The 12,535-nt window shown below is 43.2% G+C and overlaps 1 protein-coding gene across 16 annotated transcripts; it reads left to right on the forward strand.

Moving 5' to 3' along the window:
* Nucleotides 1-989: 989 nt before the first annotated feature.
* LOC100843963 lies at nt 990-10,427 on the forward strand. 16 transcript variants are annotated; one of them, XM_024459216.1, is made up of 6 exons: nt 3,458-3,618; nt 3,818-5,501; nt 5,948-6,047; nt 6,263-6,358; nt 7,872-8,286; nt 9,209-10,427. In XM_024459216.1, exon 6 carries the CDS (start codon nt 9,211-9,213, stop codon nt 10,195-10,197), a length of 987 nt encoding a protein of 328 aa, XP_024314984.1. In that variant the 5' UTR covers nt 3,458-3,618; nt 3,818-5,501; nt 5,948-6,047; nt 6,263-6,358; nt 7,872-8,286; nt 9,209-9,210; the 3' UTR covers nt 10,198-10,427. The 16 variants fall into 16 exon arrangements, 15 of the variants coding, with proteins under 15 accessions (XP_024314983.1, XP_014754657.1, XP_024314984.1 ...); XM_024459217.1 differs by lacking the exon at nt 7,872-8,286; XM_014899172.2 differs by lacking the exon at nt 6,263-6,358.
* The last annotated feature ends 2,108 nt before the right edge of the window (nt 10,428-12,535 follow it).

Consider the following 12,535-nt stretch of genomic DNA (forward strand, 5'->3'; position numbering starts at 1 on the left):
ATTAATACGCGTAAAATACTAAACAGTACGACATTAACCGTTAACCAAAATAATGAGCACTATCAAACGCTAAAACATATTTCTGGCATCACCACCATTGCTCCAATCAAAACATATACATTGAAGCAGTACACACGTATCCTCATAAACATATACATTATAAGATAAATACGTCAGAGATTAGGATTTACTCTTGAAGCGTGAACCCAACTTCGAGCAGCCTCACGGTCACCGGATGAGCACCACCACCTCCAAACTCCTCCAAACCACCAACATTGCTCCAACTTTGCACCACAAAATTAGCTCCACATGGCCAATGAAAACAGTAATCGAGGTGTCTTTGGGTGCCAACTAAGTAGGGGATGTGATTTTGTGGATTAAATGGGATCAAAATGCACTGATTTGGGCTAGAAAATGGGGGCATTTGAGGAGGAAATGAAGAACAAGAAGAGAAGAGAAGAAAGGAGCAGAGGAGGAAGAAGCAGAAGCAGTGGGCGTGACTGGGCTCGCACGGGCGCAGGGGAGATGGGAAGAAAAGGGAAAAAGAAAAAGGGAAAGATTCCCCGACCCATCAGCCCGCAGTCGGCCACGGCGAAGCCGACTGGCCAGTCGGCCTGGGCCAGGCTGGCTGGCTGGTGAGGGCCCGCGCGGTCGGCAGCCGGCCTGCAGTCGGCATGGGCCAGGCCGCAGGCCGACTGGGCCTAATCGGCTTGGGCCAGGCCGACTGGGCCCATTCGGCCTCGCCCGCGCCCAGGCCACATTATTTTTGTAAATTTTAAAAAACGCGTATTATTTTCGAAAATGATTAAAAATTCGTATTATTTTAAAAAAATTATATTCTTTCCGCCCCACCGATCGCACTCACCGTTCGGCCGCCTCCCCTGATCGACACGTGGTTTTTCCTGGCGAAAAAGAATCCAGCGTCCCATGTGGGTCCCACCCACGTCTTCTCCCTTATCGTTTTCTCTCCTTCACATCTTCCTCCTCCAGAAAAATCTCCCCCAATCCTTTGTACTCTTCCCGTCGCTGCTACCACACGGAAGGAAACAACCACCACAGCTCTTGCAAACGGTGCTGCAAGCGATGTCTAAGATGCTGCAAGCGGCGATGCTGCAAGTGGAGGAGGCGAGGCAGAGTGGCGAGCTGCAAGCGACCACCGGCGGTGCTGCGACCGGCGGCCGTCGATGCTTCAAGGCGGAGGGGGCGCTGCGGCGACCATCGGTGCTGCAATCGTAGTCGGGCGGTGCTTCGACCGGCAACTACGATGCTTTGGACGGCGGCACGCAAGTCCGCGATCGACGGCGGCAAGTGGAGCTGGGAACGACATCGGTGCCGCTGCGACGACGGTGACGGGATAGGAGGTGGTGCGGCGAACGGCGGCCCGCGCTGCCGCCACCGACGGCAGGCGGTGCTTCGAACGGAGGCTGGCAGTGCTGCGACCGGCGGCCAGCGGTGCTTTGAATGGTGATCGGTGGTGCTGCGAGCGACACGGGATTCTGCTGCTAACGAAGTCTGATTCGCTTTAGATCAGAGGATGCGGACGGAATCGCACGTCCGGGATGCGGCGTGATGAACGGTTGGCGAAGGGGCCGATCCTTGCCCTCCTTCCGCCCGGCCGACGCCTAGCGTGGCCACTAATTTTTTTCCATACGATCATATGAATAGCTTTTTTTAGAACTACGTATATCATATGAATAGCTTGTTTATCCATGTTGCGGTTAAGCAGCCCCTGTTCGAGCCCCTTGTGCCTTTTTTTTTTTGAGCGAGAGCCCCTTGTACCTACACGGTACGTGCAGGCAGACCGGTTACTGGGCCGGCCCATTCGATTTTCGCAGGCATTGGCGAGGCGGGGCGGGATATTAGTCCCACCTCGCCGATTTAGGCAGATCTTGTCCGAAATAAATATTGTGCTCCGCCATTCCTACAAATGCTCAAGTTTGATGTGCTTGTTCCTACGCCTGGCCTGTCGGCCTTGTTCTTGTGGGCTCTGTTGGCCTGGCTTGACTGGGCCCCCTTTCCGGTGAGGTTGCAGTGAACGAACCGATCCTCCAATCAAATCGGGGGGCAAATTTTTTATTTTCTCTATTAGGCTCTACCGTACGTCGCAAAGATTCTCTTTTGTTTTTCCCCCTTGTTCCTTTTCTGTACACATCACATACAAATCCACCATCAAGTTTCAAGTAAACAGACCATTCATGTGTGTGTTTACGTGAGATGTCATTGGCGCCACTGGAGGTCAAACTCACCGCTGGCACAGAGTTGGATGGTCTACCTCCTTGAGTGGGCGGCGTGAGCCGTCGTCTTCTTCGTCAGCAACTTCGCCAACATCAAGCGAACGCAACAGCAACCTCGACTCCTCCTTCACCACAGCAGTACGTGAACCGTGATCCAATCTACTGTTTAATTATGATATGCAAGTTTCTGTTCATGTGTGTTATGCTGTTAAAATATTTCCTGTATTTTCGAAATGCATATGCTAGTTCTTAGTGTTGCCGTGGTCTATATTTTCTGGAATCACTTATTAATATGTTATTTTCGAAATTACTTAATACTCCAACAGATTCATCGCAAACCAATGAGAAAAAAAGATCAAAATAACGAAAGAACAAATTGCGAGGTCCACTAGCTCTATTGGAGTAAATTGTATTAACTACATCAGGACATGGATGGAGCTGGAAGACTATTATTCCATACACCAGTGCAGGACATCGTCTCTAATTCTAAGGACACAAAACCTCACAAAGAAGGTATACAAACTACTCCCTCCGATTCTAAATTCTTGACTCAAATTTTTCCAAATATGGATGTATTTATTAGTAAAAAGCATTTAGATAATATTTCGACAACAATTTAGGATCGGAGGAAGTACCATTCTTTTAACGGGAAAAGGCATTCATTTAGCCATAATTGAGTAGCTAGCAAATTACAAGGAGGATTATGCTCAACGCAGAACAGACATCTCTTGGGATTGCACAAACAAGGAAACCAGCAGGGACTAACAAAAATATTTAAAGAGAAGACGAAGCTCCCTCAAAGCTCAAAGTTATTATTTTTGTCTTCTTTATACCTGAAAATCCTGCCTCCATCCTCGCCAGCAAACACACCTTTCTCCCTAGCATAGTGCGCTAAATTGTGAGCAAGAAAATTGCCGTTTCTAGGAATACAACTTGAACACAAACAAGATCCTAGCTGCCTTTACCTTAATTTACGAGATGAGACCTCCTCGAGGAAACTGAGCTGCCCTGCAGGCAGATAGACACCTGCTTGGATGCTGAATCGTACGGCCGGGATATTATGGGCGCGAAAGGATACATTTTAACTGCGCATGACGCGTTTACAAAGCGCCGTATATGGAAGGAAATTTAACCGTATAGGCGGACGCGATGGGCTAGGGCTTCCGTTCTCACATCAAAGGGGTATTTCTGTAATTCGGGAGCGCAAATATAAACGGGGCAATTGACAGGACGGGAGGATATTGCTCTGTTTCTGTTCCCCCGCCGCATCATCCTTTTCCCCTTCCCCTGTTTCTGTTCCTCAACCTTGTGAGCCGCCTCCCCTGTGCATGGCGCCGTCGCCTTCCCCTCGGATCTGCAGCATCGGCGGCTGCGCCTTCCTCTGGTGAGTCCTGGGATCCTATTCTTATCGGTCCGTGTGACCTATGTCGATGTCCGCTGTTGAATTCCCTGTCCTGGGACTGCTCCTGCGAGGGAACATCTGCTCATTAGATTGATACTTGGGTGCGCGCGGATGAGGCAAATATCTGCTTCTGTGTTCTGATATGACGTGCTCGTTCGGCTGATTTGGCTAATTTCCTCAGATGTCAACGCCCGATGGCCCGTCTGTCTCTCTTGCCTACGGTCTGGAGCAGCTATACCCTGCGGGCTGCCGTGCATCCAGTCGAGTCCAGCTTCGCTTCCATGATGGGAAGATCGTCTCCTTCCTCTTTCGGGAGCTGCCGGCAGTCAGATCTGGTCATCATGGGTGCAGCGTCTATGACAGCGGTCGCCACAGGAAACGCGTGCCTTGTGTTTAGAAATTATCCACCGGGTCTTGTCTTCACTATACGTAGATGGTTTACACTCGTTAGACAAGATTTTTTACCTGACCCTAACTTGATTTACACTTGTGCGGGTTCCTTTCCACGGTAAGGTACGCGACCTCTGTTTTCACTCGAACGACGCATGGTTTCCGCTCTCCAGCACATAGTATTTCACAACTATTGTTTCGAGCTACAGTATATATTACGGAGTAGTAAAAACTGATTTGTGTGCGTATGAAAAATAATTTGATAATAACCTATATATGTAACCATATTGTACAATTTCCGTAGGACAAACCAAAGTAGGTTTTCGATATGTTAGCAGCCAAAGTTAAACCACTTGGCGTCTTGGCGTTCTACTTGAGAACATGGACATGGGTATGCCTTTCAAAACTTTAAAGTAGTTCATGACCTAGATTAATGGAACAGTAGGCGATCTGTATCCAATTCTATACCTAAATCAGATTTTCGGTGAATGCAGGAAACATTATTAAATCTAGAGAAAAAGTTTTTCTGTCATATGGGATATGAGCTCGGCGAACTAGTAAGAGAATAAGTTTGACTTTCCACACACTCATGGTTTAGACAGAGTTACTTTTAACTTGAGAAATCTAAGTCTAGCAAGTGTCATATATAGGTGTCAGCAAGGTCTCCAGTGAGCCTGCAGTTTAGGTCCTCCGGTGGCCCATGAGCTCAAGAGGTGGCAATGACCTGTCGATGGATGGTTATGTGGGGGCCAAGCAATGAGGCGCCATGGCGTACGTGGTTTAGTGATGTGGCTCACCATGCAGTTTTTGTTTACAGAGGTTCATCATGCAGTTTTGTACTGAAGACAATCAAGCTTTTTAGTCCTAGAAAGACGAATCGTTTCTTATTTTTTATAGAAGAAAAAATCTTTTATTTTTTCTGCATTATGCTTAAAAAATAAAGTATTTATTTCGGGAATAAACTTATAGGCTTCAACGCCCTTCTCGGATGAAATGTTTTCTTGGTTCCCTCAACCCTCAAATTTGTTTTTGTGCTTTTAGATAGAGACAGCAATTTTGTTTATCCAAAGCTATGTTTTTTGGTCTAGTTAGACCACTTTACCTGTGAGATAATTTTGTAATCACTTCACCTGTGAGAAAATTTTGTGCTTTTCTATGTATAATTATATTATAATGTTACAAATCTGCGGCGTCGCTCACCTAATAGGTGGTGGCTCTATTGTATTGACTTTCTAACAGTCGAATTATTCATGTGCAGGTTACTGAACAACATAATTCAAGATGAAGAGCTACTTTTTACGACCATGACTTCCAAAATTCACTGTTGGTTTTGCATGAGCTGGTTTCATGAATACTCGGGAACTTGGGAGTCTCATATCCTACAGATCTACGATTGGAGACAATGTCACGATATTTGCAAAATGGTCTGGAAATATGTTATATGCAACGATCTCCGAGGCATACACCGTGCTCATGTAAGTAACGATTAATTAATTCCCTTTTTTTTTTCCAACGGGCTGGACATTTATAGCAGCACGTGTAGATATACCTTCCTGCAAAAGTATATTCGTTAAGATTGCTATAGTATTTTTACGAATTTAACACTATCACTTCTGCGTCACAATAACTTTATTCTACTGCTCCCTCCGATCCACATTACTCGTCTCAAATTTATCCAAACATGGATGTATTTATGTTTAAAAAGCGTCTAGATACATGTAATATTTCGACAAGTAATATGGATCGGAGGGAGTAGCATAATTGTCGGTCAAAATTTGAATAATTTATTTTTGTATCTTGGCCTTGTATATTTAGAAGAAGGGGCGGTAATAGATTGGTTCTTTCCCGATTTCCCTCAAAAGTTATATAACTGAATCTTGTGAACTTTTCCATAACCGACTTCTTCGTTGTCTCTCCTTAGGTCTTACATGTTGCTAGCTGGCCGTAATACATCTGATGTTGCTTTCCTGCGGTGCACACACGACACTGTTTGAGGTATTTCGCTGTTTCAAAAAAAAAAGGTATGTTGCATTTCATGTTATAGGAGTAATGTACAACAAACCTATAAATCCCATGCAAGAATACAACTAAAGTACACGGAAAACGAAAACCCAGAAGTTATGTATAGAATTTAACGGGTTTATGTATTACAGTACAGCATGAAATATGTCCATAATTCTTTTTATAATTTTTGAAATGTTAAGTGCATCAACCAAGCATAATACTCTGTATACAGCCTGAAATCACGGACATGCACGTCGGCCATCAATCACCCATCTCGACATGGAAATCCAATCCGGACAACTGTGAAAACAAATCACGGTACATGTTGGTACGTGCTATGGAAATTAATTCGGTTAAGAGATAAGGAGGGAAAAACCAGTCCTATGCAACGCTAGGTGATTGTGCGTGAGAATCGATGAGCGACGCTAAGACTACATGTTGCAAGTAACTTGGTGATAACATAAGTGCCAACTAAGCATTTTGGTGACATGTCATGTTAATAAATGACGAAAGAGAGGGAGGTGGTAACTACATATGTTACCATAACATCACACAAATCAAGACAAGATGAGTCTACAACACAATTAATGACACTACACATATGTTGATATCCACTATAGAGTTAGTAACTTAGACTAGTAACATGCATATGTTATTACTCTAAGTTACTTCCCACCGTGAGAATCGATGATTCCTGTGGATGAGTTTTTTTTTTTGGGCCTATTCGGTTCGTAGGATTTTAGAATCATGGGAATATGAAAAAATAGAGGATTGAGATGTCATGCACACTTCAATCCTTATGAATTTTAAATGAGGTCTCATCTAATAATTAGATCAATTTGAGACCAATCCTTAAAAATCCAGCACCTGGATTCCTATGAAATCCTGTAAAATTTCTACAAACTGAATGAGCCCTTAATCAAATAAGGAATCCGGTGTATAAGGGAAAATACATAGGGGGCCGTGGCCGGGCGGACAATCGTATCAAAACGCGGCCTTTGAACGTATCCGTGCAATCTTAGATAAAAAAAACTAACAAACCTTCGTATGTATAATTGACATAATTTTAATCTATGAGTCAATAAACATACGACGAAAAATGGAAGATAACGTGTGGATGTCGTCCAAAAATCTAAATGATGTATTCCTCCGTCCAACAAAGGATGTTTCAACTTTGACTAAATTTGAATGCATCTGTACACTAAATCATGTCTAGATACATCCAAATTTTGACAGAGGCAGAGGCGGCTGGTGCGGTAACGGAAGGTGGAGAGTGAAATGGAAAACTGAATTATCGAGTCTTATAGGCAAAGTAAATATTTTATTAAAAAAATAAACTCTCAGGATACATGCAAAATACATATCACCAGAGCCAAACCGACCATGTTGGATGCCAATAAACACCCTAATCTCATGATAAAACATGTAATGACTATCTAATATTCAATATAATGTGTTAGCTTGCATGCCACAATGTTCCAATCAATACATGCAAAGCAATATTTCTTGATATGAGAAAAATAAGTCAAGCCGACAAAAAATGGATGAAAGAAATATTTTATTACAAAGTCTAGACGCGTAGATCCGCTAGTTTTTACTATTCAGCTTGATCTTTTTTGAAATCTCTTTGCAACTTTGCACGAAAAACAGCAAGAGTCAAATGACTTGGTAATATAAGAACTTAATTTTTGCAGGTGGTTTTTGTCAATTTGATTATATGAATTTTATTAAGATTTCCCCGCTTCTGTAAGATTTGCAGTGTTTTTAATATTTTATTTTGTAATATATTTCTATCATACTGTATTTCTCACTTTTTCTATGCCTATTTTTTCAAATCCTAGTGTGCTGTTAAATAAAATCATGCTGCCAACGAGAGAGGCTGAGTACCTGCAAGGCTGCAACCACAGCTTGCGAGTTGTGACCGCTCCCCGGTAAATTCTCATCTTCTGAAAGAAAAGAAAAACGAACAGAAATCCCTAAGCCTACCCCTGCTGCACACCCGACTATTTCCTCCCATCCATGGCGGCGGCGGCCCGTTCCCCGCTCCGGCGCCCCACCGCCGTCGGCTCCCCCTGAGCCGCAGACCCCACCCCGCCACCGCCACAGAGCAAGCGCCAGCCCCCGTTCCCCGCTCCTCTGTCAGGGTTTCGTCCTCCTCCGCCACGACTACAGCAGCTGTCCTCGTCCCCGGGAACGGCAGCGACGGCAGGCGGCAGCGGCAACCGGGTAGCCGAGGACTGAGTTCTGTAAAATTAGGTACCCCAACACATCATCGTCCTCTTGTGCAACTCCTGTTTGTGTTTAGGGGTCGTTTGGAACCAAGGATTTGTATAGGATTTTTGTAGGAAAGGAATTTCATAGGAATAGATTCCTTTGAACCATTTGGAACACAGGATAGGAAAGTATGCATTCCCTATGGAACACTGTTACTACAACTTGATTTCACATGAAAAGAAACATCCGTCTGGACCTCATTTTTTTGCACAGGCAAAGCAAAGCCTCTTTGGCTGCTCCAGCGCTGGCGTGCATGAGAAACATCAAGTACTAACTTGGATTCGGCTCGGGACTTTTTTTTTGGCTCGATGTATTTGTGGGTGTGGCCAGCTGATGTTATGGTTACTCAACTAATCAATCAGGCTAAAAACATTAATCCCAATTAAAACAACTCACGTGATCTTTCTTAGCAAAACAGCATGTTTGTATAATTTGCCGCGTCGCACATGCCCCCATGATGCGAGTACATGTTGTCGCCAGCGACGAACCAAGTATACACACAATTACTAAAACAAGAGGATGTTCATACATATTGATCTTGATGGATTAATCCTTAGAATAAATTCTATAGTCCGTATAGCCACGCAAATGCGCAGGTCGTTTGGCTAGTATTTGTCTATTACTAGTTTTTACTCTAGACGATGTTGTCAATTCCTATAGTTTCTGTTCCTGCGTTCCAAACGGCTCTTCTACTTCAAACCTGTGTTTTCAATCCCTGTAGGATGTCATGCCAATTCCTATACTTTTCCTATTCCTGATTGTTGATTTCTCAATTTTTTTCAAGTATGTCTTAGTCTTTTAGTTTTAATGTGAAAACGTGGTTTAGAAAAGTATGCAAATGAATGCTGCTGTTCTTGGCTATTTGATGTTGTTTGTGATCAGTTTTTACTTACTCTTACCGTAGGCATGGCTGCACCTGCACCTGCACCAGATTTGTACAGCATGGTGGATGACTTAAAGGAATCTATATTTTTCGTTCGTATGATACCCAAGGGAAGAGAAGCTTATAATAAGATCTCAAGTCTGGCAGATAAAGTTCTGAGCATTGTTGGGGAGGACGAGCGAGAAGCGGCTTGTAATGCAGCGGATCATTGCGCCACAGGATTTACGGTGGGGACGGTTGGAGAAGGGCAGAGGCAGAAAATCCTCATTTTAACGTGCGCTCATATGATTGAACACATCTTTCAGGCCGGTAGGTGGCCTATTGACGTGAGCGCTATCAACAGTCTTTATGATATTGAAATTTACTGCCCTCACTCCGAGCTTCTCTGGATCAGTCAAGGAGGCCAAGGACGGAGGACTTGCTTCAAAGCAGTGGCCAGTTTCATCAATTGTAGGACAGATCTCTTGATGTTGACGGCACGCGTGAGTCAGATTGCTTTGAGGACAGAGAGGGTAGACGGAGGGAGACGTCCGGTCCCGTGTTCAACTCCACATCCGGAGCTGCACGTCGGCACCATGATCCAGCCGGGCAAGCCGTGCCTTCTCCTCTCCTGGCCGTCCAATTTCTTACATCTAGTCTGTCAAGGGTTGCAATGTGATCTGAGGAGGATAGATATCATTAGTAGCAACACTGTCGGCTACGATATGAGTGTGCTGGAGGCACAAATTGGGAGCAAGGCCGGCTCATCAGGGGCACCTTTGTTCAACGCTGCTGGAGACGTCATTGGCATCTTGCACGGTGGCTTCAACGGACCCCACTCTTACTTTGTTGCGCCTCAGCACATAGAAGACTTCATCGCTGCAGCCCGTGAGGCCGCCACCGCTGCCGCTGCCGCCGTTGCCACTGAAGAATCCACCTCCTCTGGAGAGAAGCCCGGTGCAGCCGTTGAAGATAAGCTCATGGCTGCGCAGAAGAATTGGAGCGGCTGCCGCCGCAAGCGTAGCGGCTGAAACTGTCAACTAATTTGTGTTGGAAGCTCCAATGTTTTTTTATTGAGCCTTATCATTCCGATGCCCCCTTAAAGTTATTGTAGACATCGACTTTGTTATTGGTATGCATTGCGATAACTTCCAGTCACAAGTTATAGTCAACATTCTGATATGATGGTTCTTAAAGTGCCTATTGTTGTTTTGCAATGCACTTATTCTTGCATGCTTATGGTGTATGGCAGATTGAACTATCAGCATCGACAATTGCCACTAGTTTTGGGAAGACAATCTCAGATAACAAGCAGTTATCACTTATAAGATTATAGACCTGATGATATTTCATGTTAATATGATCAAGTAATCCGTACAGTGAAGCTTGTGAGCTTATATAAACAGGAGCTTTGTTCTTCTTGATTTATTCAGAAACTCAAGTGTCCAACACTGAACAGTAGCATGCTTATCTGAAATATCAGTGAATCTTAGCTTGTTTTTGTTATCTAGTGGCATTAAAAAAGATATACTATTATTTGTAAACTGCTATTGGTGAATATGAAAACAAAACGAGTCGAGGAGCTAACACTGCCAAAGATGTTAAATGAGTGTGGTAAACAATATATTGAAATAGTCGAATGCCATTTACCATGGTGTTAACTGTTCAGTGAATTTAAATATTTGGTGTTAGGTGCTGTAAGCTAACAAGTAAAAAGCGGTGCTATTTCATTTATCATGATCTGGGAGTTTATGATTGAAGAAATTTTGGTAAAAAGGTACATATAATCGAAAGCTTCAACATTCAGTTCAGTTTAATACTCGACACCATGTCTAAGGACAAACTGGGTGTCTTCTACCAAGTCATGATAGTACATGCAACATTGCAGGTTATAGAAGTTGCTTGACTCATTTTTCTTCCCTTTTGTAGTTTTCCTACCTTAATGCACTTAGATATGGACTCAAAGAGGATATTTTTTGGTGGATTCTTCATTCGTGGTCATGCTTACACCATGGACACCATTTCTTTTGCAGTACATTTCTAGTAAATATTCTGAAAGCATTTTAGTTTTGGTCTTCTAGATACGTTTTAATGTACTCCCCATGTCCAACAAAAGATGTCTGAACTTTGATTAAATTTGAATGTATCTATACACTAAGTCATGTCTAGATACATCCAAATTTTGACAAACTTGAGACATCCTTTATTGGACGGAGGAAGTAATTAATTTTGAAAGAAATACTCCTTCATGTTGTATTCGAATAATATGTTCCTGAAACCAACATACTCTATTGTTTTGGAAAGGTCAAAAGGAGAAGCAAAAGCTATGTTTCTGCGTCATGACGACTTTCTAGGAGCACTGGGCGTGTTTATGAGTTATGAGAAGCATGATCTTGATAACTTGAGTGAACGTCACTTGGTTGAGAGCATTTTCTAATGGGTGCTCCATATGTTGGTGGGAAGATTCATGGACCTCCTCTAGGTTATCTCAAAGAGAAAGCAAGGACATCTATTCTTGATTATGGTTACCTTAATTACTGTTTGTTTGGTATTCTGTAGAGTAGAACATCCTGTCTCAGTATTGATTTTTTTACAAGGGAGAACTCTGAATTGCATGATCAATAAATTTTGATATGGAACTCTAAATTACACTGTTCAAATGGGGATCACTTCCAACCAACCAAAAGCCACACAAGTGCACGCACCCAAAAAATGACTCACAACCTTATCTCCATATTAGAGTCGAATGAGTCAGATGTTTTGTCATCACAATTTTCTACTCTTTCGCTCTTGGTTAACATTTTCTTTTTAATCTATTCCACATTTCAGTTATTAAATATTCTTCTGTATGGATTAGATCAATAAAATTTTAATATGGAACTTGTCAGATATCATGGATGGACAAGTTTGTGCAGAAGGGTACACAGATTACAGCACCTGTATCTGTGGTAGCTCCTGCTACGACGGGCATGGGATGTTTTGAAAGGCCTACTTTCAAGGGTGACATTTTGCGGTCTGATGCGAGTGCAGCTCTATATGTTGGTGTTCTCCATCTTGTACCCTCATTGGATGTCTTTCCAATGTTGGAAGACCCAAAGACGTAAGCTGCAACTATTTAGCACTCATCTCTACCATGTCTACTAAAATTTTAGAATATCAATGGCACTGTTGCTAGATAGTTGGATCCAATTTCTCAACCCAAAGAAGAGCAAGTAAAAGTCAAACTGCTATAACAGATTCAGTATGGAAGTGGGACCCTACTTTCATTGCCCTGAAAACTCCAAAAGAACTTGCCTCCAGAGCTAACAGTTAACTGGGCAGAAATTAACTGAGACTCTTAAGCATATATCCAAATCTTCTAGATTGTGA

This window comes from Brachypodium distachyon, chromosome 2, assembly GCF_000005505.3.
Source record: "Brachypodium distachyon strain Bd21 chromosome 2, Brachypodium_distachyon_v3.0, whole genome shotgun sequence".
Classification (NCBI taxonomy): domain Eukaryota; kingdom Viridiplantae; phylum Streptophyta; class Magnoliopsida; order Poales; family Poaceae; genus Brachypodium; species Brachypodium distachyon.

Excerpts from the sequence above, each read along its gene's own strand:
- LOC100843963 (XM_024459215.1), top strand. The coding sequence starts at position 5,429 with ATGTCACGATATTTGCAAAATGGTCTGGAAATATGTTATATGCAACGA. Across the intron at positions 5,502-9,208 it reads GAGGCATACACCGTGCTCAT|GCATGGCTGCACCTGCACCT; the intron begins GTAAGTAACGAT and ends CTCTTACCGTAG.